Below are 26,983 nucleotides of genomic sequence, written 5' to 3' on the forward strand. Positions count from 1 at the left end.
GGACATGGGAGGGGAAGGACCCTGACGCTTTTCAGAGGCCCATGGCAGGCTCTCTGCTCGTCCTCCCCTTGGCACGTTCGGCCGGGCTACCTTGCTGGCGCCTTTCCCGCTGCCCCGCGCCACCCACCTAACGCGTGTCGGGGCCGCACAGACTCGGACCCGCGGAGCAGGCCCCCCACCCCAGCGACGCGGCTGCAGCCGGGGCGGCAATGCGGGGCCGTGGCACGAAGCCGCCGCACTGCAGGGTGCGGGGCGCCGGGCCGGGCCGGCTCTTACCTGCAGAGCGGCGGCGGAGGCGGGTGCCGGTGGCGAGGGCTGCGGGTCCTGCAGCCGCGCGGTCTCGTCCTCCTCAGGGGACGCGTCCAGCAGCACTTTGCTGTTCTTGTTGAGTTTCCACATGGCGGCGGCGGCTCTGGCTCAGGCGGCGCTGCCAGGAGAGGGGAGGGGAGGGGCGGGCGATGAGAGCGGCCCGACCCCCGCCCCGGCACCGGGCATCGCGGGGCGGGGCGGGATGGCAGCCCGCGAGGAGACCCCACCCCGCCCCGCCCCGCCCCTCAGGTGGTCTCTCCGGGGAGGCTCCGTCCCTCCCTCACCTGTGACCTTCCGCCGCCGCTGCCATGTTGGTGCCTGGCGGCGGGGAGGGGGTCGAGTTTTCCCGTCGCCGCGGCAACGCCATCGCGCCGGGGCCTGCGGGGGCCGGAGCCAGCGCCTCGGCAACGAGCCCCTCCCTCTGACACGCGCGCGCGCACACACACGCGGTCTCCTGTGGCCCCTGGCAGAGCCAACCACACCGCACCTGGGACAGACAGAGACAGCTCCCCAAGGCCCCCGCAGGCTGCAGTTGCTGCCCACACACACTCCGGCACTGTCCCCCCACACGCACTGTCCCCTGAGACAGCACATGCCCCGGGAAGCGGCATCAGACAGAAAGGAGCCAGGCTCCTCGTGAAAGCAGCCCCCGCCTGGCATCACCACAGCACCCCAAAGTCAGGCACGCCCCCTGTGACTTGCCTTAAACTGTCCCTCCTGTCCTACGTACAGCGCTACCCAACTCATTGCAGTTGCCAAAATGGCATGCGGATTGCACCCAGCATATGGCACACGCAAAGAGCGTGTTGTGCCCCATAAATGGCACCCTGTACCGACAAAGAACGCTCTTCCCAACACACTGGTGTCCCACATGTGGGCAGCACCCCCCCAGGCACGCCAGCCAAATCACTCCTATGCCATCTTGTGAATGAACAGCATCCCCATGCATTCCTACACCCTGCCACGTGTGCCCAGAGACACCTTTCACCTCACTCCTCACTCCACTGCCAAACAAACAAAGCACTTGCAAAACCAGTCTACGCATCGCTTCTTGAAAACCGGCAGAGTCTACACAAACTGCGCCTTTCACCACCACATCCAGTATCTCCACAGTGACAGCCCCTGTGTAATTCATATGCAGTTATGATGCCAATACATCACAAGGACACCCTTGTGACAATACCCTTTTGTTACAAGGGTATTGACCCTGCAAGGATAATGCCTCAGACCCAAACAATGCCCCTCTTAGCATACCACACACACACAGATGAGATGACTAATTAAAAAGCACCACAGTCACCCCTACCTATACAATATCCCTAGTCAACGTGCTAAACTAGAGGTTTCCAAATTGTTGTCCACAGGCCTTGCAACAGGTCTGTGGATCACAGTGGGCTGTCAATGCTTTTATGTTTCCAGTGTTAAGGGTGCATGGGAGCTCATAAGAAATGTTGAGGGTTGAAGATTATTTGTCAGTCTAAATAGTTCAGGAACCACTGCCTCAAGCCATCTCCAGTGTCTTTCGCGCAGTATCTTCCTACTCAGTACATTTCATTCTGCTTTTCAGTCCCCACCACCCAAAACAGCATGCACAAAGAGACACTACTCAGTTAGTGCTTTCACATGGAATATCCCCCAGACCCTATTCAAGTACTGCCTTTCACATGGAATATCCTTCAGTGGGTGCAACTACACATGTGCTTTAATGAACAGTAGCCAATTTTACTGTGCATTAAAGTGTCACATAAAACCGTGCTGTTACACTAATGCATGATCAAATAGGTTACTGCACATTAAGCATCGCTAAAAAAGTATGTGCTTTTGGTACTGCGCATTCAGGTACACATTGGAGGTACTAAATGTAATGCACATTAGGAAAAGCACATTAATGCACATGTAGATGTGCCCAGTCACTCCTGAAGAACATGCCTTTCACAGTTACTTTCCCCCCACAGAATGTAACCCACACAGTGTTCTCCTCATCTCACAGATACCTCTCATGTATCCCACCGGTTCTTCCCAGCAGGCCATTGAGACTTGTGAGTTAGACAAGAATCAAAATTAAATTGGTGAAAGAAAAGGAGATCTTACTCTTTTTTGGTGGCATTTTTCTGCAGAGGTAGATTCATTATGTTTAAATAATATACCTCATATATTGGTCTGTATGTCTGTTCCAGCCAATTTCTATGTTTTGTTTTCAAATAGGCAAACTGGCATTTCCTCCTGAGGAACCCTCATACAGCCATTTGATTTCCATTATTACAAATTAGGGTAGAGATTATACAGTGAGAATCTGGACAGATGTCCAGAGAATTGTCTCAGTATGCTTAACTGCCCAAACTGGTATCAGTTGAGACTGCTAAATGCTCAACCTTTCTCAAAGCCATACATATGCACCACTCTCACCTACACTGGAGGGTGACAAACTTGCACATACAGCACCATGCATCATGAAAGGATGTGAAGAATCAAAGCCTATCTAAGTCTCTTCATAACCGATTTGGTCCCCTCTTTTGAACAGATTTGTAGGAGCTAGTCCATGTGCAGTAATGCATTGCTTTATGGTTTCAGTTGCAATGCATTCCTACCTGTCTAGCAGGAAAAGTGAGTGCATTGGAGACAGAATGCTGAGTCCCCAAGACCTGTTATTCAACATACTGTGCATACAAAAGAAGAGTTTCTTTACCTCAATACCAGTAGAATCTACCTGTATCAAAGTTTAAAAGTTCAATATGGAAGGATCATATTTTGAATCATAAAACAACATCCCTGCAATATGAACTAACTCTGTAACTTCAAATCCATCATCATTCTTGACCTAGCCTGTTCAGACTAAGGGTGCATTTTCTTACGTTTCGAGTTATGTATAAGTTTTTATTTTAATGCTCAAAGATACACCAGTTTGCCTCGAAACTATAACAGAAGTTGCAGCAGTACAGAATAGTCTGTAGCAGTATGGAATAGGCTTGAAACTGCATGAAAATTCAACAGTATTCACTGATGTAAAATTAAGCATGTGCACAAATGTTTGGAGGCTTGGGGTCTTGTATATTTACAACAAATTTTCCCTCAAAATTTACTTTTTGTTTTTTATCCCTTTCTTTCATAGAACTAAAAACTATTAAAAGTTTACCACAGAACTTATTTTCACATCCTACATTAATATTAACTGAACGTCAAGAGCCTGGGAGACAAAGTACCTTTCAATTATTAAAACCGGATCAGATTTAGCGTGAAGGTTCTTTCTAGAAGAGCAGATCAATTTGTAACTAGTTTTCTAGCCTCTCTCTTCTCACACAAATCTAAAAGCAAAAAGCTAAACAATTTCAAGAGATAATCTCCAACATTTCTTATTTACACATGATTATATTTACTCAAATGGAAATTGGAGACAATTCATTTAATTCAGTTTTCACTTACTGATTTTAGTTGCCATTATTTTAGGTAAAATTATAAGCAGATTTCATGATCCTACATTTTTAACCCGTGTCTTTCTATTATTTTGTATCCTTGACAAACAATCGAGTCCCCATTAGGCCCTATTAGTGTGCACATGCTTGATTTTGTTCTTATGAATAAAGCCGCTGAAGATTCCCAATAGGACTATGCACACAAGTTATTCTACAGTTAAGGCTTTAGACCAAGGCTGTTTAGAATCCCGTCTCCATTGACATCCATGACAACTCTCCAGTTGATTTCAGTGGACTTGGTTTTTCATCTTCCCCCTCTTTTTGTTGTGGAAATTTCTAACACATACTTGAATATGATCAATATTTAATTCTTTTAAAAGTTGCTGATGATCTTTTTGAAGGTGTCCTGTAGATTTCAAGTTTGAAAATATATCATATTGATTTTTTAATTTCCTTTAAATGGCAATTATATAAAGTTATCAAAATAGTTCTTCCATCTGAATCAGAAAGCCTACCTCATGAATTAAGCTTGGCTGGTATGTAAGAGAAATCAGAACCTGCATGCATTCAAGCCCAAAGTGTTCTCCTTCACCTTACTATATTATGCTGTTTGCCTTTAGCTGAATAAAATCTTTTGCAGAGAAAAAAGCGTGTTTGACAGACTTCTTAGAGATGATACTAGAAATGGTATTAAACATGCCTTTTGAAAAAAAAGAAGTTCACGCAAGTAACTTGAACTGCTGTTGCTGCTAAAGTCCAATCCTGTTACCTAAAAAAAACCCCACCAAATGAAACAGAAAAAGTAATAAACATGTAAAATGTAGTTTCTTTCCCTGGTGTTTATTCTTACTTGAAAGCCAGCTGCTATAAAAGCAAAGACAGAAAACATGGTTATATAAACCACTTGGAAACCTAGCAAACTTTTGCCACATCAGGCTATTTAAAACATTGCCTTTACTTTGCTTTTTTCGTTACTGGCTTTCCACAGCATTGAAAATGGTGAAGTTGTTTTTGCCAGCTAAGCCAGACTGTTAAAAAAGCAAAAGCAAAATGAGAAAGGTAAGAATGAAGAAAAATAGTGTAGCAAAGGAAAATATCAATCTAGGAAAGGGATGAGAACATAACCCTAAGGTTTCCCTCCTTAGCGTTTTTCAGAATTTAGTTGAAGTGAGGTAAAGTGATGCTTTATCTCTCTTGCTTAATGTGGTCAGGCATCCTTCGGGATTAGGACAGCAACGATCCAATGTGATATAATAGGTCTGAAGCTTCCAAGAGATACAGAAGTAAGAGAGACCTGTATCCTTTTTGGCAAAAGTCACTCCATTTCTTTCATGCCACCACCTCTTTCAGCAAACTCAGAAAAGCAATGTCCAAGGAGGGCTGTTAACTTCATCCTAATTTACCAGTCAAAATGCATTTCCTTCTTTTTCTAGAATTGTTCACCTTATGTGACCATTTATTACTTGTTTGGTGCCCTTTAAGTCCCTGTTATCACAGTTCTTTCAATTTAATACATATGTATCTGTTTTTCTGTCTCCAGTGTTTTCCTTGCTTCTATAAATAATTTGGAGTAAGGGGCTGGGTTGTACAATAGAGAATGAAAACTCAGTTCTGTGGTATCTTCTTTATGAGAAAAATTCTCCTCTTTATCAGAAAAATCTAGTCTACAACTGATAAGCAGGATGATAACATACTCAACTAGGAGTTAAGCCAAATGGGATTCAAAACAAGCAGCATCAAGCAATAGTTGCAATGGAGGTTCATACAGAGACAGTCCCTAACACAGGGGTGGGCAATTATTTCGGCTGGAGGGCCACTTAATGAGTTTTGGTGAGCTGTTGAGGGCCCCAAGGGTAGCCCTGCCCCATGGATGCCATCTTGGGAATGGAAGTCCTGCCCCAATCCCTGACCTTGCCACCAGAAACTGCTCCCCTTGCCCCAGAAGTACCCCATTTGGGAGGGCGGGGGTTGCCATCTTGAAACCAGAAAAAAGAATGAATCATATGCCAAAAAAATCAAACATCTATTATCACTTATTTTAATTTTATTTTGAAAAATATATTTATCCTGATTTATGTGTGTTTGCTTAGTATATCTAGAGGGAATTGCATGATAGCTCAAAATACAGTCTTACTCTCGTACATTGTGTGTGGGAGGTAAGGGGTGTAAGTGCGGTGGGGGAGTTGGGGAGTGAGTATGGGTATGGTGGGTGGGGTGTGTGGGGCAGGATGTGGAGAGATGTGGGTGTGGGGTATGTGGTGGCGTGGGAATCTGGGTGTGTGTGGAGTTATGGTCGGAGGTAGAAGTATGTGTGGGAGGGTGTACATGTGTTTGGGTATATAGTGGCGGGGTAGGAGGGTGTGTGTGCAGGGGGAAGTCCTTGGAGTCTCTGGAGTGTGCCAGTCCCTGGATCTGCATGTGGTGGCAGCAAGTGAGGCCAGCCTCGCCCGGCCCCATAGCACACAGCTCCCCATATTCCCACCTTAGTCCCTGGTCACAGGTGGCGGCAGCATGTGTAGCCAGCCCCACTCAGCCTCATAACTTGCAGCTCCTGCCCAAGTCCCTGGCTGCAAGTGGCTGCAGCGTGTAGGGCCAGTCCAGCCCAGCCCCATAGCACTCTCACCTGAGTCCCCAGCTGCACATGGTGGCAGCATGCAGGGCCAGCCCCACCCAGCCCATAGTGTGCAGCTCCTGCACTCCTGCAGTGTACGGGGCCAGCCCAGCCAGGACCCATAGTGCATGGTTCTGTGTGTTCCTGCCTGCTTTCCCCTAGTGGGAGTCCCTGGCCCCAGCCTAGTGGGGTCTGTAGCTGAATTCCCACTCTCACAGGCAGGGAGGTTAGGAACAGCCACAGGGGTGCCAGCAAAAGCTCTTCTAGGCAGAGGCTTCTTGTCTCTATCACCCCCTGGCTCAGGGCTAGGGGCAGGTCAGGCCAGGCTGGGGTGGGAGGGTGCTTGCATATCAAGCAGAGTTGCACCTGCTACAAGGCCATGTCAGCTTGCAGAGGGGCAGTGAGGGCCAGGGCTTACAAAGGGGGTCCACAGGCTGGGTGAAATTGCCTGGTAGGCCAAATCCAGCCCCATGGACTGGATTTTGCCTGCCCCGCCCTAATATGACCCTTGGCATGTGCAGGACAAAATGATAAGAAACTAAGTCCAGTTGCAACCTCACAGATAATCATAAAAATGAGCTGTAACATTGCAAGCATAAGTAAGTAAAAAAAAGATTTAGAGTAGGGGCAGACTACCTGTAGCACAGGTAGACCTGCATGTGACTGCTAGGCCATGGCCTTAACAGGGAGCCTCAGATTGGTCAAAACAGCTTCTCATTCCAGCCTACAACATTATGACTGGTTGCCCAAGTTGATCCACGCCATCCTGAATCCACAAGCAGCACCCAGCCCGCCACCCACTCCATCACAGGAGTAGCCATTCAAATTCAGCTGATACTCTACTTTCTGCACTGGGGTTTATATGTGGGAACAAGAACCATCCAGAAAACAGGGCTTAATTCAACCTAGGACTGCTCAGCTGTTTCCTCTGGTGTTCTCCTTGACTCTTCTCTCTGCTTGATCACCCAGTTTCTTGGCCCAGCTTACTCCTTAACTCTGTGCTCTGCTTGACCTTAAAGCGTCTTCACCTGGCTTGTTCCTAGACCCTGTTTTTGTTTGACCTCCTTGCTTTCTGACTTTGTTAGTCCTTGGATTCTCCCAACCCAAGGTCCTTGATCCCTGAGTGGCCCTCAGGCTCAGCTGCCCATGTCTGATGTGACAGTGGCACATGGCAGATCAGGGAGGGGACAGGCAGCACAGCAGCTGATAGGTCAGGAAGCAGAAATCAGAGAAAGAGAATGGACAGAGGAAAGGGATCAGAGCTGCACTTATGGGGCTAATTTCTGGCATGCCTGCCAAAAGGACTGGCCCCCCACTAATATAGAGTCTTACTGCTAATGGCCCCTAGAAGCTGGAGACAGGGGTGGAATTTTAGGGCACTTAAACAAGTGCATTGCAGGAACTTCTGATCACACTGTAACTTTTGGGTACTACACAAAGTGCTTAAAGTTACAGTGTGATAGACCTTACCAGATGTTCAGGATTTGGTGGGTGGGGCTTGGAGCCTCCATGAACTGGCTGAGGCCAGGAGGCAGGGAGTACTGTTGCCCGCCTCACAGCATGCTCCACAGGCTCACCATAAACTAATTTCGAAGCAGAATAATCTTCTGTGGTTTTAGCCTAAACTAAATTCCCAGATTAGAGTAAACCTCTTATGGCTGAAGCAACAATTTTTTTAGCCCCACCCCTAAATGGTTAAGTCCCTTTCAGAGTTTTAACACAAACCCTATTAGAGTGTAACACAACCAATTGAGGCTCTCTTCACATCAACTGTGAAGCCATCCATTCCTTTTGTGCTGAATTACTGTCACATGTAGTCTGACAGGCAAACTGAGAACACCTGGGATTAATTTTTTGCTTGGAGTTAAGACTGTGGTCTTGAAAAATGCTCTGGAACCAAGTGTAAACTAGAATATAGCTGTGGGCAGAGGAATACCACAGAGTGTGAAAAAAGCAGGAAACAACCTGTTGGCAGCAGATAGTGGGACACAACTGGATAGCGCTTGAGGTTAACCTCACAGGTAGTCTGTAAGAACAATGATATTGAGCACTTAGCACAATACAAACAACAGGATTAGAAGGGAGTGGGGCAATGCTGACATTCTTAAATCTTTACCAGAGGGCATCTCTGCATCAGTAGTTATGCTACTAATATTTACTCATCCTGAGAGAGCTTTTTTGGCAAAGATGTTGTTTGGAAGTTAACCTGAATCTAACCTGAGTTTCTATAGAAACTAAAAGACCTGGTCCAACACCCACTCAAGTCAATGTCCCTTACTTCAATCATTTACTTCAGAGTCATTTAATTCAAGCTTCTAGCAGAAGAAACGTAACTACCTTCCTACCTATTTTGGATCTGAAATTCAGGCTATGATTAAGAGAAAAATGGGAGGCAATAAAATTACTGTCATCTAGGTCTTGAATCATCTCAAATCAATCTTGTTCCTTTGAACTTTATCACATTTTCATTTTTTAAGTCTTAGTATTTATAGATGTCTAAACAATGCTAAGTATCTTGGCTGCATTTATTTCCTATGGAATGTAAATACTGAACAGAAGAAAGAAATCCTAAAATGTAAAAGCATCTCTTTCAATCCTTCCATCCAGATCATACTTCCTATCAAACCCAGTAGCAACCATTTCAAGCAGCTTTTTAAATTAAACTGATTTGTCTACAGGTAAAGTTTTCTCTCCTGTCAGCATCAAGTTATTTTGAGTAAGATCCTTGCCCAGATAAAATCAATAAAGTTAATGAGAACATTGTCACTAACTTCAACGAGGCCAGGATTCCATCCTCTCTAAGCATGGACCTTTAAAAACCCTATTATCTCTGAAACTAAAGACATTGTGTTGCAGACTTTTGTATTATAACTCAGTATTGATACAAATATATTCTGGTGAGAAACAAGAAGAAAACACATTCTCTAGACAAATTTAAGAGAATGGCACTATTATTCTGTATATATTCACTTGCCTTTCCCTTGCCCTGTCCATCCTAGTCATCTCTTTTCTACACTGAGCAATTCCTTCAATAATTTCTCACAGGCCATATTATCTAGATCTCCTTTTTTTCTTCCTATCTTCTGGACTTTTTTCAGTTTATCTGTGTTTTTCTAAAGTGTGGTGAGCCAAACAGGACACAGTACAACAACTGAGCATAGAAAATCAAAGTATATAATATGGACTGCTTCCCTCTTATCCACTAGGTTAGTTATCATGTCAAAGAAGTCATTTAGACTGATTTCATATGATTTGCTCTTTACAAATCCATGCTGGCTCTTTCTAGTAATTTTATTTTTCTCTGTTTGATATAAATTGATTTTTTCTTAATTTTTTTTATGAATCTTTTCAAAGATTAATATTAGGTTGACTAATCCATAATTCCCTGATTCCTCCTTTGCGGCTTAGAAAGTTAGGCAGTTGTTTGCTCTTTTCTGGTCCTCTGTGACTTACTTTGTGCTCCAAAAGTGTTTGAAGATACTCATTAATAGTTCAGAGGTTATTTCAGTTAGTTTCTTAAGCACCATAGAATCAATTTCATCAGGCTCTGCCAACTTGAACATATCAATTTTGTTGAAATATTCTTTAACCTGTTTTTCTACATCTTGGCCTGCACTCTTATCTCCTTGTTAATATTTTAGAGTGATTTCTTGCTGTCATGGGGAAGAAAAAACACAAAGCTATCATGCTTAGAAATCCTGCAAAGGGTCAAAATCAATGACAATTATTTTAGACATTTAGAAATCCTCCATTTTTGCCCAACATTCTTGTACCTATCATATTTCTTGGTTTATATTCCTTTATCAGTTACCTCATAAACTAGGCATTTACTTAGGTACCTAACTGACCAGTTTGAATCTTAACTTCAGACTCCAGGGGGCACTTTTATATGTGGGGATGGTGCTTTAATTAGGCTTTAAGAGCTGCTCTAATTCAAGTGCCACTGCAGCTCATGTATCAGCATCTCTGCACTTCAAAGTGGCAGGGGGGTGCTTGACTAAAGCTTGTTTGACAAACTTTAGTTAAAGTGCCCCCATCACCATTTTTAAGTGTGGGGATGCTGATACACAAGACTCAGGAGGCTGCTGGAGTGCAGTAATTTCCCATTCCAGCAGACTTGATTAATCAAGTTATCAAGTTAATCAAGTCTGCTCTGACTTGCTGGAATTCCAGTGCATCAAAGCAGCTGGTATGTAGATAACAAAATTGTAAATGTAGCAGTCAGAGCTTGGGGCCTGTCACCTTATATCAAATTTGTCTGGATGCATGCAAATTTCTCATGACAAAAGATGACTTAGCAAAATGTCTAGTGCAGGTCAAGCCTTAGGAAGAAAAGTGTCCTTTCCCTATAGAAAGGGGGACTCAGGAGACCTGTGATCAGGTGTCATCTTTTCAGTTCACCTCCTTTTCTTACCCTAAGTTATGGTTATGGCCCCACGAGCAGATGCCTAGTGGAGAGCCAGATCAGGCCTTACACTTACAGGCCAAGAAATAAGCACCTCTTCCCTAAGTCATTTAACTGACCTATGTCAATTTCCCTACAAATATTGGAATATGATATGATATTATGATTTACTACTTGATTCCAGTAGCACCATCAATTTGCTCTCAAAAATAAAAGACACAGTTCTTGCCCTGAAGAATTTATTTGATAAATGTCTTGTGAGGTTTAATTCAGGAATGCATATTTAAGGGTCTTAGGATTCTTGGATGAAAGGTGCTGTATTAGTTCAGAGTATAATTATTATTATCAAAGCAGAAGTCAATTACCCCGACAACAGACAAGGACACTAAGAAATAGCATGGAAACAAGAAAAGATACAAATACACAAACAATCCATATAAAAATCATAATAAACATTAAAGCAAATATCCTTTGGTATATAATGGCTGTTTTTGCCCTGTCTAGATAAACAGAATGGGTGATTTAAATTAAATACTCTTTAATCATCACTAAAATGCTTGGAACTCTGCCTACAGTTGGTATTAGCATGTTTTAAACAGCTCTTAATTAAACATTTTAACAACAGTGTTCATAGCTTAGTGAATACTTGTGTGTTACTCTGATGAGAAATTCTAGCCATAATACTCATATAATAGGTCCCAGTAGAATCATATCAGTGCAATGGGATTCAGTCTTAAAGTTGGGTAGTCTCTTTACCACCCCTATGCTGCTAATGTCAGTTGGTGGAATTGGTATGTAGCTGGGGTAACTTTACATCAGAGTGTGGGCACATGAGTAAGTTACAGCATGGTCAAAGGGTACCAAATCAGCTAGTAGTTCTGTAGTAACTCCACATGTGCATGTCTGGTCTTTTCCCAGTTGCACTGGGAGTTCTACTGACTTCAATGACAGCAGAATTAGGATTTTAGATAGTGCCTTTTTATTTATGGAAGGAGTGTCACAGAGCCCTATCATCCATTCCCTGGTGCAAGCTCTGGATCTCAAGCTGATGCAGATGCCACATGCAGTATGTACCAGTGTGTGTAAGGCCCAGGACACATGCTGTATGTGGTGCCTTCTTCCAGACCTGCACTGCATGCATCACCAGAGAACAGCCAGTCCGGGACTCAGCCTGCCTGCTGGTTCCACCACCTGCACTGCTCTCTCCAGCTGGTCCAGAATTGCACTGCATGTGGAGCCTGCAGCAACCAGTTCAGGACCTGTGCTGCACTCAGCACCCACCCCAGAGTGACTGGAATGGGCACCACATGCAGTACATGCCTGGATTGGTTGGAATGGATGCAGTGGGTGCTGAATCATGAGTATTATATGAGTATTATGGCTAGAATCAGGAGGGACAGGATAGGAAGGAAAGGTGGAGGAGTAGCACTCTACATCAAGGAGGAATATACTTCCTCGTTACTCAGCAAGGGGGAAGGGGGGGGCACTCTGAGGTGCTCTGGGTTAGAGTAAAAGGCAGTCCAGGGGAGAGAGACTTAACGGTGGGAGTCTACTATAGACCTCCCAACCAGGGAGAAGAGCTCGACCAGGAATTCTTAGGTCAGCTCACAGAGGCAGTGAGGGCTAAGGATGTGGTCATCATGGGGGACCTGAACTTCCCAGACATCTGCTGGGAGGAGCAGTCAGCCAAGTCTGATCGCTCACGTCGGTTCTTAGCCAGAGTGCAGGACCTCCATCTAACCCAGGAGGTGCACAGTCCCACCAGGGGAGACGCCTTGTTGGACCTGGTGCTGGCCATGGGTGATGACTTGGTGAGGGGGCTGCGGGTGATGGGCCACCTGGGAGACAGTGATCATCGCTTGCTGGAATTCACCATCCAGCGTAAGGTGGCAAAGGGCTGCAGCAAGGCAACAGCCCTAGACTTTAGGAGGGCTGACTTCAACAAGCTAAGGAGGATCGTTGGGGAAGCGCTGAGGACCCAGAGGGGAAGGGAATCAGATGTCGAAGGGGAGTGGTTGCTCCTTAAGGAGACGATCCTCCATGCCCAAAGGGAGGTAATCCCAACAAGGGTCAAAGGGAGCAGGAGGGCACATAAACCCCCATGGCTCACTAAGAGCATCCGGGAATGTCTCCTTGCTAAAAGGGAGGCATACACCCAATGGAGAGATGGGGTCATCACCAAGAAGGACTATGTTACAGTCGCCCGAGGATGTAGGGGGGCAGTCAGGAGGGCCAAGGCAGAGATGGAGATAGGACTAGCTTCCCGGATTGGGGACAATAAGAAGTCCTTCTTCAAATACATAGGGGGTAAAAAGAGGGTCCTGGGTAATGTGGGGCCCCTGCAGGACACGATGGGCAACTTAGTCATCACGCCAGATGACAAAGCTAACATATTTAACGATTTCTTTGCCTCTGTCTTCCTAAGTAGGGACCAGTTCAGCCACCTCCCTGCTGGGCCCCCCTCGGGCCCCGGGAGAGACACGCCTGGGCCAGGGGTTAGCGAGGAGTTAGTTAGGGTACTTCTGGAGAGGCTGGACGTGTTCAAGTCCGCTGGTCCGGACGATCTTCACCCTAGGGTTCTACAGGAACTGGCCAAGGTCATTGCGGGACCCCTGGCGCGGCTCTATGAGCACTCGTGGTGCTCTGGCGAGGTGCCGGAGGACTGGAAGAGGGCCAATGTGGTCCCTATCTTCAAAAAGGGAAAAAAAGAGGACCCGGGAAATTACAGGCCAGTTAGTCTTACCTCAATCCCGGGTAAGCTCTTTGAAAAAATTATCCTGGCACACATCCAGGAGGGCCTTGCGGGGGAATGCATGCTCAGGGGCAACCAACATGGGTTCATCAGTGGCAGGTCTTGTCAGACCAACCTGGTGGCCTTTTACGATCAGGTCACCAAATCATTAGACGCAGGGGTTGCTGTGGATGTAGTCTTTCTGGACTTCCAGAAGGCTTTCGACACTGTCTCTCACCCTGTCCTCATCAAAAAGCTGGGAGACTGTGGTGTCGATGCCCACACGGTCATATGGGTCGCCAACTGGTTAGAGGGCTGCACCCAGAGGGTGGTAGTGGATGGGTTCTTCTCGACCTGGAAGGACGTGGGCAGTGGGGTTCCGCAGGGCTCGGTCCTCGGGCCCGCACTGTTCAACATCTTCATCAGTGACTTGGATGAGGGGGTAGAAAGCACCCTGTTCAAGTTTGCTGATGACACTAAGATGTGGGGGGATGTGGGTGCACTAGAAGGGTGCAATAGGCTACAAGCTGACCTTGACAGGTTGCAACGGTGGGCGGATGAGAATAGGATGGGGTTTAACACTGATAAGTGCAAGGTGTTGCACATGGGGAGGAAGAACCGGCACCACACTTACAGGTTGGGGAACTCCCCTCTTGCCAGCACGGAGACGGAAAAGGATCTTGGAGTCATCATTGACTCCACGATGAACATGGGCCGGCAGTGTGGGGAGGCAGTCAAGAAGGCCAACCGTACCCTGTCATGCATCCACAGATGCATCTCGAGCAGGTCCAGGGAGGTGATCCTCCCCCTCTATGCGGCACTGGTCAGGCCGCAGCTGGAGTACTGCGTCCAGTTCTGGGCGCCACACTTCAAGAGGGACGTGGACGATATGGAAAGAGTCCAGAGGAGGGCCACTCGTATGATCAGGGGTCAGCAGGGCGGGCCTTATGAGGAGAGGCTACGGGACCTGAACCTGTTTAGCCTCCACAAGAGAAGGTTAAGGGGGAACCTTGTGGCCTGCTACAAACTGGTCAGGGGGGATCAGCGGGTATTGGGGGAGTCCCTGTTCCCCCATGCGCTGCCAGGAGTGACCAGGAATAACGGTCACAAGCTGGCGGAGGGTAAGTTTAGATTAGATATTAGGAGGCGCTACTTCACAGTCAGGGCGGCTAGGGCCTGGAACCGGCTTCCAGGGGAAGTGGTGCAGGCTCCTAGCCTGGGGATTTTTAAAAGGAAGTTAGATAAGCACCTTGCCGGGGTCATCTGACCCCGGTGCTCTTTCCTGCCAAGGCAGGGGGTCGGACTAGATGATCTACCTAGGTCCCTTCCAACTCTAGCTACTATGATACTATGATACTAATCTGGTATTCAGGGGAGTGGGATCTGTGGGCCTGATCTGGCCTGCAGACTGGTTAGGACCTGTTCATCTGCTTTGTAGGGCCAGATGAGTTTGATAACTAATTTATGGTGTCACAAGAATGCAGTCTGTATTCCTGAAAAGGTAAAGACATCCAAAGAACAAGGCGTTGATACTTCAATCAAACTGATACTGCAATCAATTAAGGTTCTTTTATTACCACAGATGTCAACTGAAATTCACAAAATCATGGAGAGATAAACCAGAACAGAATGGTTGTATAAAGGACTGATTCAGAGAAGTGCGGAAGTATGTGCTAAAGACCATCCCTGATCAGCAAAACTCTTAAGTCCATGCTTAAGAGCTTTGCTGAAGAGGGATGCTTTCCTTTGTTGAAGAAGTTATGTAATTCTTTAGTAGCCAGAAGACTTGGAGAAAATGTTGTTCCTACTTTCATTTAAAAGCCATTAGGATCAAATTTCACAACTATTATGATAGTCTTATTGCAGAAGGTCTCAATTCAGCAAAATATTTAGCCTCATACTTGATTCTGAGCATTCAAGTAGTGCCATTGACGTTGATGGGTTTAAATGATTTGTTTAACTAAGGTGTGTATAGACTGTGAGGACTTCTTGTTTTGCCAGAGTCTTTATTTCTTTTAACATAAATTATTTCTCTCCCTAATTTATTAATTTAATTGATGATACATTTGGCTGTCTTTGCTGTCTTTATGGATGTAGGTAAGATCCTTCATGAGCACTGTATCTTGTGGCTTCAGTACCTCAAGTGCTAATCCTGCAATTTTTTTCATTCTTGTTTTTCTTATTGTAGTGGAAGATTATTTATTTCCAAATAAATGCATCAAATTATTCAGGAACTAATTTTTGATCAGCGTTATACAAAATATCTCAAATAAAACTGGTCAGCTGCACTTTTTTTAAATTATGCCATTCTTTTAGAAGGCAATGAAAATCAGGATTCCAATCTGCTGGTTCATAGGATGTGGTGTGTTGCCTATGAAAGTCCATGCCTTTTTGAACCAGTTAGTTTTTAAAGTGCCATTCTCTGCTACCTTCAGTCTACTAAATTGATTGACATAGTGAACAATACCACTGAAGGATTCCTTCATTCCCACATGGTTTATTGGAACACAAGGACATAAGAATTGACATACTGGATCAGACTGATGGTCCATTTAGTTCAGGGGTGAGCAAAATATGGCTTGCAGGCTGGATTTGGCCTGCAAACTGATTGGATCTGACCTGTGGGTGGGTGCCCACCAAGGGAAGGTATCCAGCTTGTGGGCGGGTGGAGACTCCAGCAACTGCATGGTGTTGGGCACCTGGAACTGCTTTTGGCTTGCTGGACACACGCACTCTCTCTCTCTGGGCTAAGCCTACCACAAGAGTGGAGGTGGACGTATGAACCCAGTCACCGCTGTAGCATGCCCTGTCTCCTTCTCCCCCAACCCACCCCAAGTCCAGACCTGACAGCTGCTGGTCACGTTCACAGCTGCTCAAATGTAGCCAGCAGTTTCCGAGTCAGTGCTGTGGGCATGGGAGGTGAAGCATGCTACAGCTGTGGGTGGGTTCACGCTTCTACAGCTGTAGCATGCCCTGTTACCCTCTGCCCCTCCCCTCCCTCCCCCCCCCCGTGCCTGCTGGATGGGGGGCTTTGTCCCCATGGAGAGCTCCCTTACCTGTGGGAAGTTTGAGGACAGGGACCTCTCTGCCAGCCGGCACTGGTGAAGAAGCTAGGCAGGGCTCAGCCATCCTCCCTACAACTTTCTTTTGCTGACTCCCAGCTGTCTGTGTCTGCCAGGTGGGGGGCTCTCTAGCCCCTTCTCTTATTGTTGTCTGGAGATTTTAGTAAGGACAATTAAAATATTTCTCTCTTTCAGGAGGTAAGTCTTTAATTATGAGGTCCTAATAATTTAAATGATAACACCAATAGTGTAACTAGAGTGGGGTGGTGGGGGCAGTGGCCCTGAGTGCTATCTTGTGGGGGAGGGGGCCCATGGAATCACTCTGGCAGCACAGTGGAAGCCTGAAGTTAATGCTGCCCCCATAAATCCTGCTGTCTTGGGTGACTAACTCTCTTGTTTCATGTCTATATCATACCTGCTGTGGGATTCTAAAACAAATCCAGTATATTCCTTTAATGGACTCATTCCTCCATGGTATAGATAAGCCTACACAATGTAACTTAAGTGTGATAATGCCCTAGTGTTCTGTCCTTTCCAACAAGTCCTACTGACCACCATTTTACAAATAGTAGTTGCATAGGTACACTGCACTGCATCTTCTTCAGTAGCCCAAAAGCCACAAACATTTCTACATTTCCTTAGAAATTGATCCTACACACCACATCTACATACCAACTTTTCTGCCTTTCTCCGAGTATTCCTTTTCAAATTACCCTAAACTTTGTACCTGCACAATAGGTGTTTAAATCGTGTGACTCCACCTCTACCTTTCTATCTACACTAAACCACAATAACCCATTTTTCAGCAGCACTCAGGCCAAAAATAGACATTGCACTTGGACCAGAACCATTTGTGTCTGTGTTTGTCCTGGAACAGAAGAGTCCCTGGATTGGTATGTATACACATTGCCATAGGCAGATCTAGGATTTTTGAAAAGAAGGATGCAGATGATATGGTGCATCATGACATATAACACTATGACTTTTTTCTGAAGTTAAAGAGAAACTAGAATTTTTATGAATATGCTAGAGGTCCAGCACTATATTATTCATTTTTAAGATCAAAGGGAAAAAAATTCTTGGAGCATGCTCTGATTTGCTAGATTATACATGAAATTTAAGAAATGTATTAGGCAAAAATAGTCAAACACTACTGTTTTATTAGTTAGCTAATTATTATAGTTAAATGTACAAGTCTTATTCAGGTTTATGAAGCAAAATCTATCCTTGTCGAGAGTCTTGACAGTACATCCAACACTTCAATGTCAGTCATTGCCATACCTGGATTAATGTTTACCTGAGTTAATATATCCACATCTAAGTTAATGTTTTCAGCTAGAACTAAAAGCAGTCTGAAGGCCTATAAGATAGAAGAAAGCCATTACCAGAAATGGCTAAAAGATAATAGAATTGCACAAGAAAGGATATCTTAATTGACAGAACATCAAGACTGTGCTCGCCGGGTTTCGAGGAGGTGCTCACGTGCCGCCTTGGCACATGCTTCTAATACTGGCTGCTGCATAAGCTCCAGTGGTCTCAGAAAGACCCCATGATCTTCTCAAGAGAAGACCAGAGACTCTCATGCCATGACTTGAATTTTTCTTTCAGTAGTGGGCTCCCCTCTCAGCTGCACCCCCTGATGGGCATCCATGGGGCTCTACACCCCATCCCTGCACCAGGCTTCAGGATGGTCTGTTAGCATTGGTGTGGCCTGTCCTCTGGTGATGACTTTCCCTGCTCTCTTCATCAGCTGGGCTGCCATTGACTCCACCCAGTTGCTGTTTCTGCTTCAGGATCTTTGGGCTGTCCCTGCTCTTCTGCTGGGTCTTTGGGCTCTAGGCCAGCTGCCTGTGGGAGTCTCCCAGCCACTCCTCTCTTAGAGTGCTGACTGCAGACCCAACCCTCACCTCAGGGTCTTTTCAGACAGTCTCCAATGGCAACAAAAAAAAGAAAGAAGAAATTAACAGAAGAATGGGGGGGCGGCAGGGCTGTGACCCATCCCCACTCACTGTTCCAGTACCACTGGTCCCAGCTTTCCCTCAACATCATCCAGGCTCCTTTCTTCACTCATGAACCTCTCCGGTGGGAACGCCTCCAGGTCTTTTGTTGATCGCTGGTACTACCTGTGTCCATCCTCCACTCCCTGCGGTGCTCCCCTGGCATTCTTCCTGGTGCCAGCTTTTATCCCAGCCAGGTGGCATCCCAGGGTAATGAGACCTGCTCATACAGGCACCAATAGAGAATAAGCACAGGTCATGAACCACATGGACACTTTGTGCTGGCACGGCTCATCCACCTCTCCCTGAACTGAAATCAGTAAGCTTACCCCAGTTTCAAGGATTTTCTTGTAGGGGCAGGCTGTCCCTGTCCTGAGTCCTACCATGGGAGGAGTCTCTTGTCTTCCAGTGACTGTCCCCCTGGGACAAAGACCATTAAAAAAGAGAAAGGGTCATTTACATTTGTGGAGTGAAGAGAGATTAGTAGTAATCTGGTAGATAATAATTAGCCATGAAGTCTGTTGACTCAGTCAGCACTGGCTGAATAGAGATGCCTCTGCTCCTTCCAGACAGGTGGTTTTGAAGTTTGGATGGAGTAGGAATCAAAGGGTAGGAGGGGCAACTGCACCACTGCACCCCCTGACATCCAGCCTTGTACATTGCCCTTCTACTTGTGTTCTACAAAGTCAGCATCCTCATTGCCTTGGGATAAGATTTCGTCAGTAGATATGTCATTGTCATCCCCAGTTACTTGTGAGAGACAGGCTTCAGCACTGAATATGCACTGCTGTCTCATCCTAGACTGCAGAAAAAAAAGAAAAAAATGATTAATGCTGAATGCATATAAATATATATAAATAGGCAAGCCTGTCCACCTATGCTATCACAGAAGAAATTCCACCCTGCTCTACGGCAGTGCAAGTAGCATCCTCTCCTTCTGGGCAAAGCAGCCAGAGACCAGCATCTACTCTTTGCAGGCAAGCCAAATGTGGGTGAGTTCTGTCTGGAAACCAAACATGCAGGGGCTTATTGAGAGCAGGTAAAAGGGGCATGGGGAGTGACACATTGGCTTAGCAGTCGCACCCGGAGACGGGTAGTAGATGGGTTGGTACCAACCTGGAAGGATGTAGGTAGTGGGGTCCTGCAGGGTTCAGTCCTTGGACCTGTACTCTTCAATATCTTCATCAGTGACTTGGATGTAGGTGTGAAGTGTATTCTTTCCAAGTTTGCTGATGATACTAAATTGTGGAGTGAAGTGCACACTCCAGAGGGTAGGGAATGATTGCAGGCAGACCTGGACAATTTAGAAAAGTGGGCAGTACACAATAGAATGCAGTACAACAAAGACAAGTGCAGAGTGCTGCACGTAGGGTGCAAAAATATCCAGCACACCTACTGGCTGGGAAATAACCCTCTCAGCAGCACAGAAGCGGAAAGGGAACTCTGAGCCATAGTGGACTCCAAGATGAACATGAGTCGTCAGTGTGACAAAATCATCAACAAAACTAACTGCATTTTATCATGCATCAGCAGATGCATGATAAACAGATCCAAGGATGTGATACTTCCCCTCTATGTGGCATTTGTCAGACTGCAGTTGGAGTATTGTGTCCAGTTTTGGGTGCTGCACTTCAACAAAGATATTGATAGACTTGAGAGGGTCCAGAGTAGGGCCGCTCATATAGTGGGCAAGCCATATGAGGGGAGACTGAGGGACATGGACCTCTTCAGTCTCCACAAGAGAAGGTTGAGAGGTGATCTTGTGGCCGCCTACAAATTCATTAGGAGGACACAGCAAGGGATCGGAGATGCTCTGTTCATCAGGGTGCCTTTTTGGGTAACAAGGAACAATGGTCACAAATTGACAGAAAGCAGATTTAGGCTAGATATCAGGACAAACTTCTTCATGGTAAGGGTGGCCAGAGTTTGGAATGGGCTTCCAAGGGAGGTGCTGCTCTCCTCTACCTTGGGGGTCTTTAAGAGAAGGCTGGATAGGCACCTGGCTGGGGTCATCTGACCCCAGCACTCTTTCCTGCCTAGATAGGGGGTTGGACTCGATGATCTCTTGAGGTCCCTTCTGACCCTAGTATCTATGAATCTATGAATAATACCATTTTGACTTAATTCCAGCATACAATGCATCTACCGCTATGTATATTAGATCAACAATGTCTTTGTATAAATACATGGTGCAATTCCATCATATTGAATCATTAGTATAGAGTTATCGTAACATGGGAAAACAGTACCTTTTGTGCTTGTCATGTGTCACATATTCACGCATGTGATGTGGACATGTCTGTCCCAACAACTTATAATTTTTTCCATTGTAGAAAATGTTACCATTTATGATGAATTAATGTCAACACATATAGGTATGGACTTAGCACTTTTAAAAAGAATGATTCTGCATGATGGTGTCAAAGAATTACTTCAAGCCAATGTTGAAAAGGCAGAACAAATGTATATTGTAGTCATACACAATAATACCAAGATTGTAAAAATTCTGGACAGAGTAGCAAAGACTGCTCACCACCAGTGGTGGGAGACATAGGAGGGTCTCCTATGGCTACAGGAGTGTGGAACTTCCTGCTCCACCCCATCATCTTCATTATGATTGGACAAGTATGCTTGGGAATTGTGAGTCTGCGTATGCTGTGGTGGATGTGCAGAATGAAGAGAAGATTCATATATGTGTACAGAATGGTAAGAATGGAAGATCGAATGAGGAGTAAATTGAATGAAGAATTGTTACAGAGGAAAGATATGGATGACGATTATGTGCTGAGGTATGGAGAAATGAATGACAATGTCTAACTGGTTAGATGAATAGTTAAAATTATTTAAAGGTTAATGTTGAGTCAATAAGTGTCCATAGTCCCGGAGAAGTTCCTCTCCAAAATGAGGCGCAAGGTTGACATAATGAATGGACATAGTAATGACCAAAGAGACATCTGAAACTATGACCCAACCCCTTGTGTTATGTGTGGTGATACCTTAAGATGGTGATCCATAAAAGATATTGAGGAAGGGACTGTAATGGTGGAAATCGGGGCTTGGCTCATATAGTTCTGTGTTATAGTTGAGGTAGCAGGTCATCTGATGACCCGTGTGTGAACTTATGTGCCCACTTTTACGTGATCCACCTCAACCGCCACATTTCCTAAGGTGGCGAGTGCAGAAAAGTGCTGTGAGCAGAGCTCTGCAGTGCCATGGGCAAAAGCCCTTTAAGAGATCCTGAAAGGGCAGAGCTCTGTGTGTGTGAGGCATGTGTCTGAGGCATGAATGTGTGACTGGAGCTGTTTTGAGGGAAAGAGAGAGACTGAGAAAGGTTGTGTGCATCTGTGAGAGACTGGGGGACTGAGAGTAAACTGGATTGAAGTGTCTGAGGACAGAATGCCCAGAGTGGAAAAGGGTGAGCGAACTCAGGTGTGAGTGTGTCCAGAGCATGAAGTGCAGGACACCTGCAATCTGAGGGACACCCAGCCAGGCAATACATTGCCCCAAAATCTCGTGGCCTCAACGTATCTTCAGCTTGGAACAGGCAGGAGTCAGCTTCCTGATCTTCACCTCCCCTCAGGTGTGCTGCAGCACTTTAGCAGCAGCTCCCCTGTTTCTTTGTAAGTATACCATTTTCCCAAAGCAGGGTGGCGTGGGGTACTTACTTATAGTCTCCAAGGAAGAGATCTATGAAAGAAGATCGCTGGACCAGTCAAATAAAACTCTCCTCTCTTATTAATACTGTTTCCCCTCAGACCTTTTTGGGATTTTAGGATTGTTTAGGATTTTTATGTGGTCATTGTTGTTGTTTATTGCTTCTTTGGTGTTGTTTCATTAAGTGTTTAATTGGAAGTCAGGCTAGCATCCAGGATTAAGGACAACAAAAAGTCCTTTTTCAATTAAATGGGAGCAAGAAGAGGGCACCAGGCAATGTAGGGTCTCTGCAAGATGCAAACGGTAATCTTGTGGCTACACCAGACAAGAAAGCTGATATTTTTAACAGTTTCTTTGCCTCTGTTTTCTTGAACAAGGACCAGGACATCCCACCTACCAGATGTAGGGACAATCTTGGGGATAGCTCTGTCAGGCCTTCAGTCAGCGCAGATGTCGTTAGGGATCTTCTGGAAGGGCTAGACATTTTTAAATCTATAGGTCCAGATGCACTCCACCCAAGGGTGTTGAGGGAGCTGGCAGGGGTCATCGTGGGGACGTTGGCCCAGCTGTACAAGCAATTGTGGTTATCTGGCCAGCTGCCAGGGGATTGGAAACTGGCTAATGTGGTCCCAATTTTCAAGAAAGGGAGGAGGGAGGACCCAGGTAACTATAGGCCTGTAAGCCTCAACTCGGTGCTTGGGAAGATCTTGGAGAGAATCATCAAGGAGCACATCTGTGGGAGGCTGGCAGGGGAGATCATGCTCAGGGGCAATCAGCATGGATTCATCAATGGCAGATCCTGCCTGACCAACCTGATTGCCTTTTATGACTAGGTGACTAAATCCTTGGATGAGGGTGTCACCATGGACATAGTCTTTCTAAGAAGGCATTTGGCACTGTCTCTCACCCCATCCTCATCAATAAATTAAGCAACCATGGCACTGATGTCTACAGTTGGATGGGTAAAAAATTGGCTGATGGGGCACACTCAGAGAGTAGCGGTGGATGGGTTGTACTCAACCTGGCGAGATGTGAGCAGTGGGGTACCCCAGGGCTCAGTCCTCAGGCCCGCACTGTTTAACATCATCAGCGACTTGGACAAGGGGGTGGAAAGCCCGCTGTCCAAGTTTGTGGATGACACTAAGATGTGGGGTGAGGTGGACACACTTGAAGGGAGAGAGAGGCTGCAAATAGATTTAGACAGACTACAAAAGTGGGCAGATGAAAATAGGATGGGGTTCAATGGAGACAAATGCAGGGTCCTGCACCTTGGGAGAAGGAATCCACAGCATACATACAGGCTGGGGAGTTCCCCTCTTGAAAGCACAGAGGCAGAAAGGGATCTTGGAATCATCGTTATTGCATTACTACATACCTACCAAGGATTGTTATGTTTCATGTTCCTTAATGCCATCAATGGAAAACTTTATTTTTTCACTCTTCTTATCATGTGTCAAATATCAGATAATTCAGATACTTCTGATAAAGGTTCGGATAAGCATCAAAAACTTCTGGGATCAAATCTGAATTGCAGCCAAAGTCAGATTTGTAAGACTGACCCTAATATAGCTCTGTATTACCTAGTTTTGCATAATGATCTATTCTTTGAATCCTGCTTCTGCACACATATTTTTAAATCTTCGTATTAGGCTGCCAACCTGTTGGTCTTGAAGTTAAGCAGTGGGATTTTTTATTTCTTGGTGATCTCATTCATCTAAAGTATGTAAAGTTTCCACTGGACTTTAAAAGCAAATAACATCTGGTGCAATCATATTGTGCAAGGTTTTTGGCTGTGGTCATCAGTATGGGAGTCTGCAGTTGATCAGTTCTGTTACTACCTTTAACGGCAAATTTTCAAGAGTATTTCATTTGGTATGGAATAACTCAGCCCTAGTCTATCTGTTTAAATACAGTTTGTTACAAGCTTTTTATAACAGCAAGAAGAAAACATTTATTTAAAATAAAGTGTTTGGATTCTTAATTTTATATTTCATCAGTGTGAAAATGCAAGCTGATGAAAATCCAACAATGCTATCATTTTAATGATAAAGATGTTTAAAAATATTAGCTCTGTATTTGTGCATATAAGATACAAGCCAATGTTGGGAGGAGTTCATGTCTTACCAATTCTGGGGAAATTCAGGGATTGTCTCTTAGGAAGGCACAATCTCTTTTTGCTCCATTGTATAGATGAGGTTCTGCAGGTTAACTGCACTTCGGGAGATTGCCAGCTTCCCCATTAGACCATTGTGGAAGAAAAAGAGGATCTGGCCCAGATTGCTTGTTTTCCATCTTCTAGTTCTGAGCTCTCCAACTTGTAAGTGGTTGGGCGGTGCACACCCCACAGGCTGCACCATCAGGGGCACAAACTGTGGAGGCTGCACTAGTGAGGGTCATAGGCCTCCCAGGCTACATGCCACTGCATGTGCATGGGCAAGCAGTCTCCTACTCTGTTCACTGTATGCAGACATGTGGGCAGGTGCTTCTCTACTCTTTTGCACTGCATGTGGGCAGGTGCAGACATCTCCAACCACCATCCCAGTTCAGCACAGTGACTCGCCTCACTTGAATCTTCTGCAGGATTCCCCCTGGCACTATGCTTCAGGGGGGCTCAGGGATACCAGCTCTCCTAGCACAGGGAGCTGTGATATGCTGCACTGCCCCATCCCACTGCAGTGGGATTGGATGAGGCAGCATTAGCCAAGGGAGGGAGAGCTCCAAGGCCCTGGCTGCTGCTGCAGCTGGAACAAGGTGCAGTAACAAACAAGTGGAAACCCAGGGTCCACATGCATCCCATGGGTGCCAGTTGAACATCCCCACTGTAGTGTCTTTGACTGCTTGTACACATGAGGCCATTAACATGTACATATGACAAAAATGTCACTTTATATGGCTTAATGGCATCACAACACGCAAGACTTGGGGTGGTTTAAATTACTTTGATCATTGCAAACTAAACTACATTTAGATGTAGTTTAGTTTGCAATGTTGCTGATTGCATTAATATAGCTTTCAGCTTGGCCCCCCAGCATTGGGAGAGGTGGGCAGGCTCCACAGAAAAAAAGGATCAGGCCCCTCACCACTTCTGCTTGAAAACAGGGTCCGCCTCTGCCTCAGGAGCCAGGAGCAGGGAGAAGAGGAGGGATCTAGGCACACGTGCATCCCACACACATGTGCCCCCTTACCTGACCTGAGGCAGAGGTGGACTCACCAGCAGTGGAACTAGCAGTGGGGGCAGCATCAGCTAATCCACCAAAGGTAAGTGGGGCAGAGGAACCAGAAACACCTGAGCCAGATCTGGTGGGGAAGCCGCCCTGATCCATTTTAGCTGAGACAGTAGGGAGCCGCGCTCCCAAGCCGTGCCATGCGAACAGAGCGAGCAAACAGGCACACTCTCTAAGATCACACTGGCGTTTGCGCCGGCAGGCAGGCAGGAAGGGCCAGGAGGGAGACTCCTGTTAGGGTAGGGCGAAGGCACCAAACTAAACTATAAATAAACAGCAACTCATACAATGGTGTCGATGCGGAGTGCTGCTAGGGCCCCTGACTGGGGGAGTAGCCTACCCGGGGCTTGTCTGAGGCCTCCACCCAGACAAAGCCCATGGGGGAGCTGGTGTCACCCTGCCCCCCCCCCAGCCTGCAGGGGATGCCCAGCAAGGCTGGGGGGGCAGGGATTAGGGGCCCCTACACCTGTCCTGCAGGTGCCTGCTTTAGGGCCTTGGAGGCGCAGGTGAGGGAACTCCAGGAGGAGGTTAGCAGGCTGAGGGGAATCAGGGAGGTGGAGGATGAAATTGATGGTTATTTCCTTTCCCTGCAGGGCCATGCACCCAAGGAAGAAGCATCCTGGGAGGTGCCCTCCACTGCAGAGTGGCAGACAGTCATCTCCAGAACCAGGGCTGCTTGCAGCAAAGGAGTACCAGTTCCTCCAGTCTGGCTAGAAAACTGGTACGAGGCCCTGGCAACACTGGAGGAGAAGGAAGGGGAGGAGGCAACCAGAGAGGAGGCAACTCCACACTCCGAACAGGCCACAGGAGCTAAGCAGTCCTCGAGGAGGAAGCATTGAGTGATCATCATAGGTGACTCCATTCTGAGAGGTACAGAGGGCCCCATCTGTCACCAGGACCCCTCAACACGCGAGGTCTACTGCCTACCCGGAGCAAAGATTCAGGACATGATGGGGATGATCCAGTCTGTGATCCAGCCCACCGATTACTACCCCATGGTCCTAATCCATGTGGGTACTAATGATGTGGCCAGGAGAAGCCCTGATCACCTGATGGCAGACTACCACGCTCTGGGGGACACGCTGAAGGAGATAGGTGCACAGGTGGTATTCTCTTCTGTCCTACCAGTGAGTGGATGTGGAAGACGACATGAGACCTACATCACAGAGACCAGCTGGCAGTTTTGGGAATGGTGTCTTGAGGCAGGCTTTGGCTCCCTAGACAACGACCTGCACATCATGATGGGAGACATGCTCGGGTGGGATGGGCTTCACCTTTCCCCCAAAGGTAAGCGTGTGTTCTCTTCTAGGTTGGTGGATCCCGTCTGGCAGGCTTTAAACTAGGCTCATCGGGGGAAGGGGAAGACAAGGGCAGAGGAAGCCTTGGATCACTAAACTAAGTGATACTCACAAGTACAGCCCAGCCTAGACCGACAAGCAGAACAAATACCCAGGTAAGCAACGCTGTTGCAAGTCCATTTCAGGCTGGACATAAGGAAAAAGTTCTTTACTGTCCGAGCCGCCAAGGTCTGGAACAGTCTGCCAGCGGAGGTGGTTAAAGCACCTACATTGAACACCTTC

The 26,983-nt window shown here is 46.3% G+C and overlaps 1 protein-coding gene and 1 pseudogene across 3 annotated transcripts in view; one reads left to right on the forward strand and one right to left on the reverse strand.

The window, feature by feature from the left end:
• The window catches only part of TDRP (testis development related protein), a 53,366-nt gene extending 52,647 nt beyond the window's left edge, over positions 1-719 (reverse strand). For all 3 annotated transcript variants that reach the window (XM_090033134.1, XM_090033125.1, XM_090033114.1), the window contains exons 1-2: positions 594-719; positions 277-427 (exon numbers count right to left, since the gene is read on the reverse strand). In XM_090033134.1, the coding sequence (XP_089889260.1) occupies positions 277-399 (123 nt within the window). In that variant the 5' untranslated portion in view covers positions 400-427; positions 594-719. The remainder of the gene's footprint in view (positions 1-276; positions 428-593) is intronic.
• LOC149872723 (uncharacterized) lies at positions 398-26,746 on the forward strand (annotated as a pseudogene).
• Positions 26,747-26,983: the final 237 nt, after the last annotated feature.

Source organism: Crocodylus siamensis, chromosome 1, assembly GCF_052110815.1.
Source record: "Crocodylus siamensis isolate JL-2025a chromosome 1, ASM5211081v1, whole genome shotgun sequence".
In the NCBI taxonomy this organism is placed as follows: domain Eukaryota; kingdom Metazoa; phylum Chordata; order Crocodylia; family Crocodylidae; genus Crocodylus; species Crocodylus siamensis.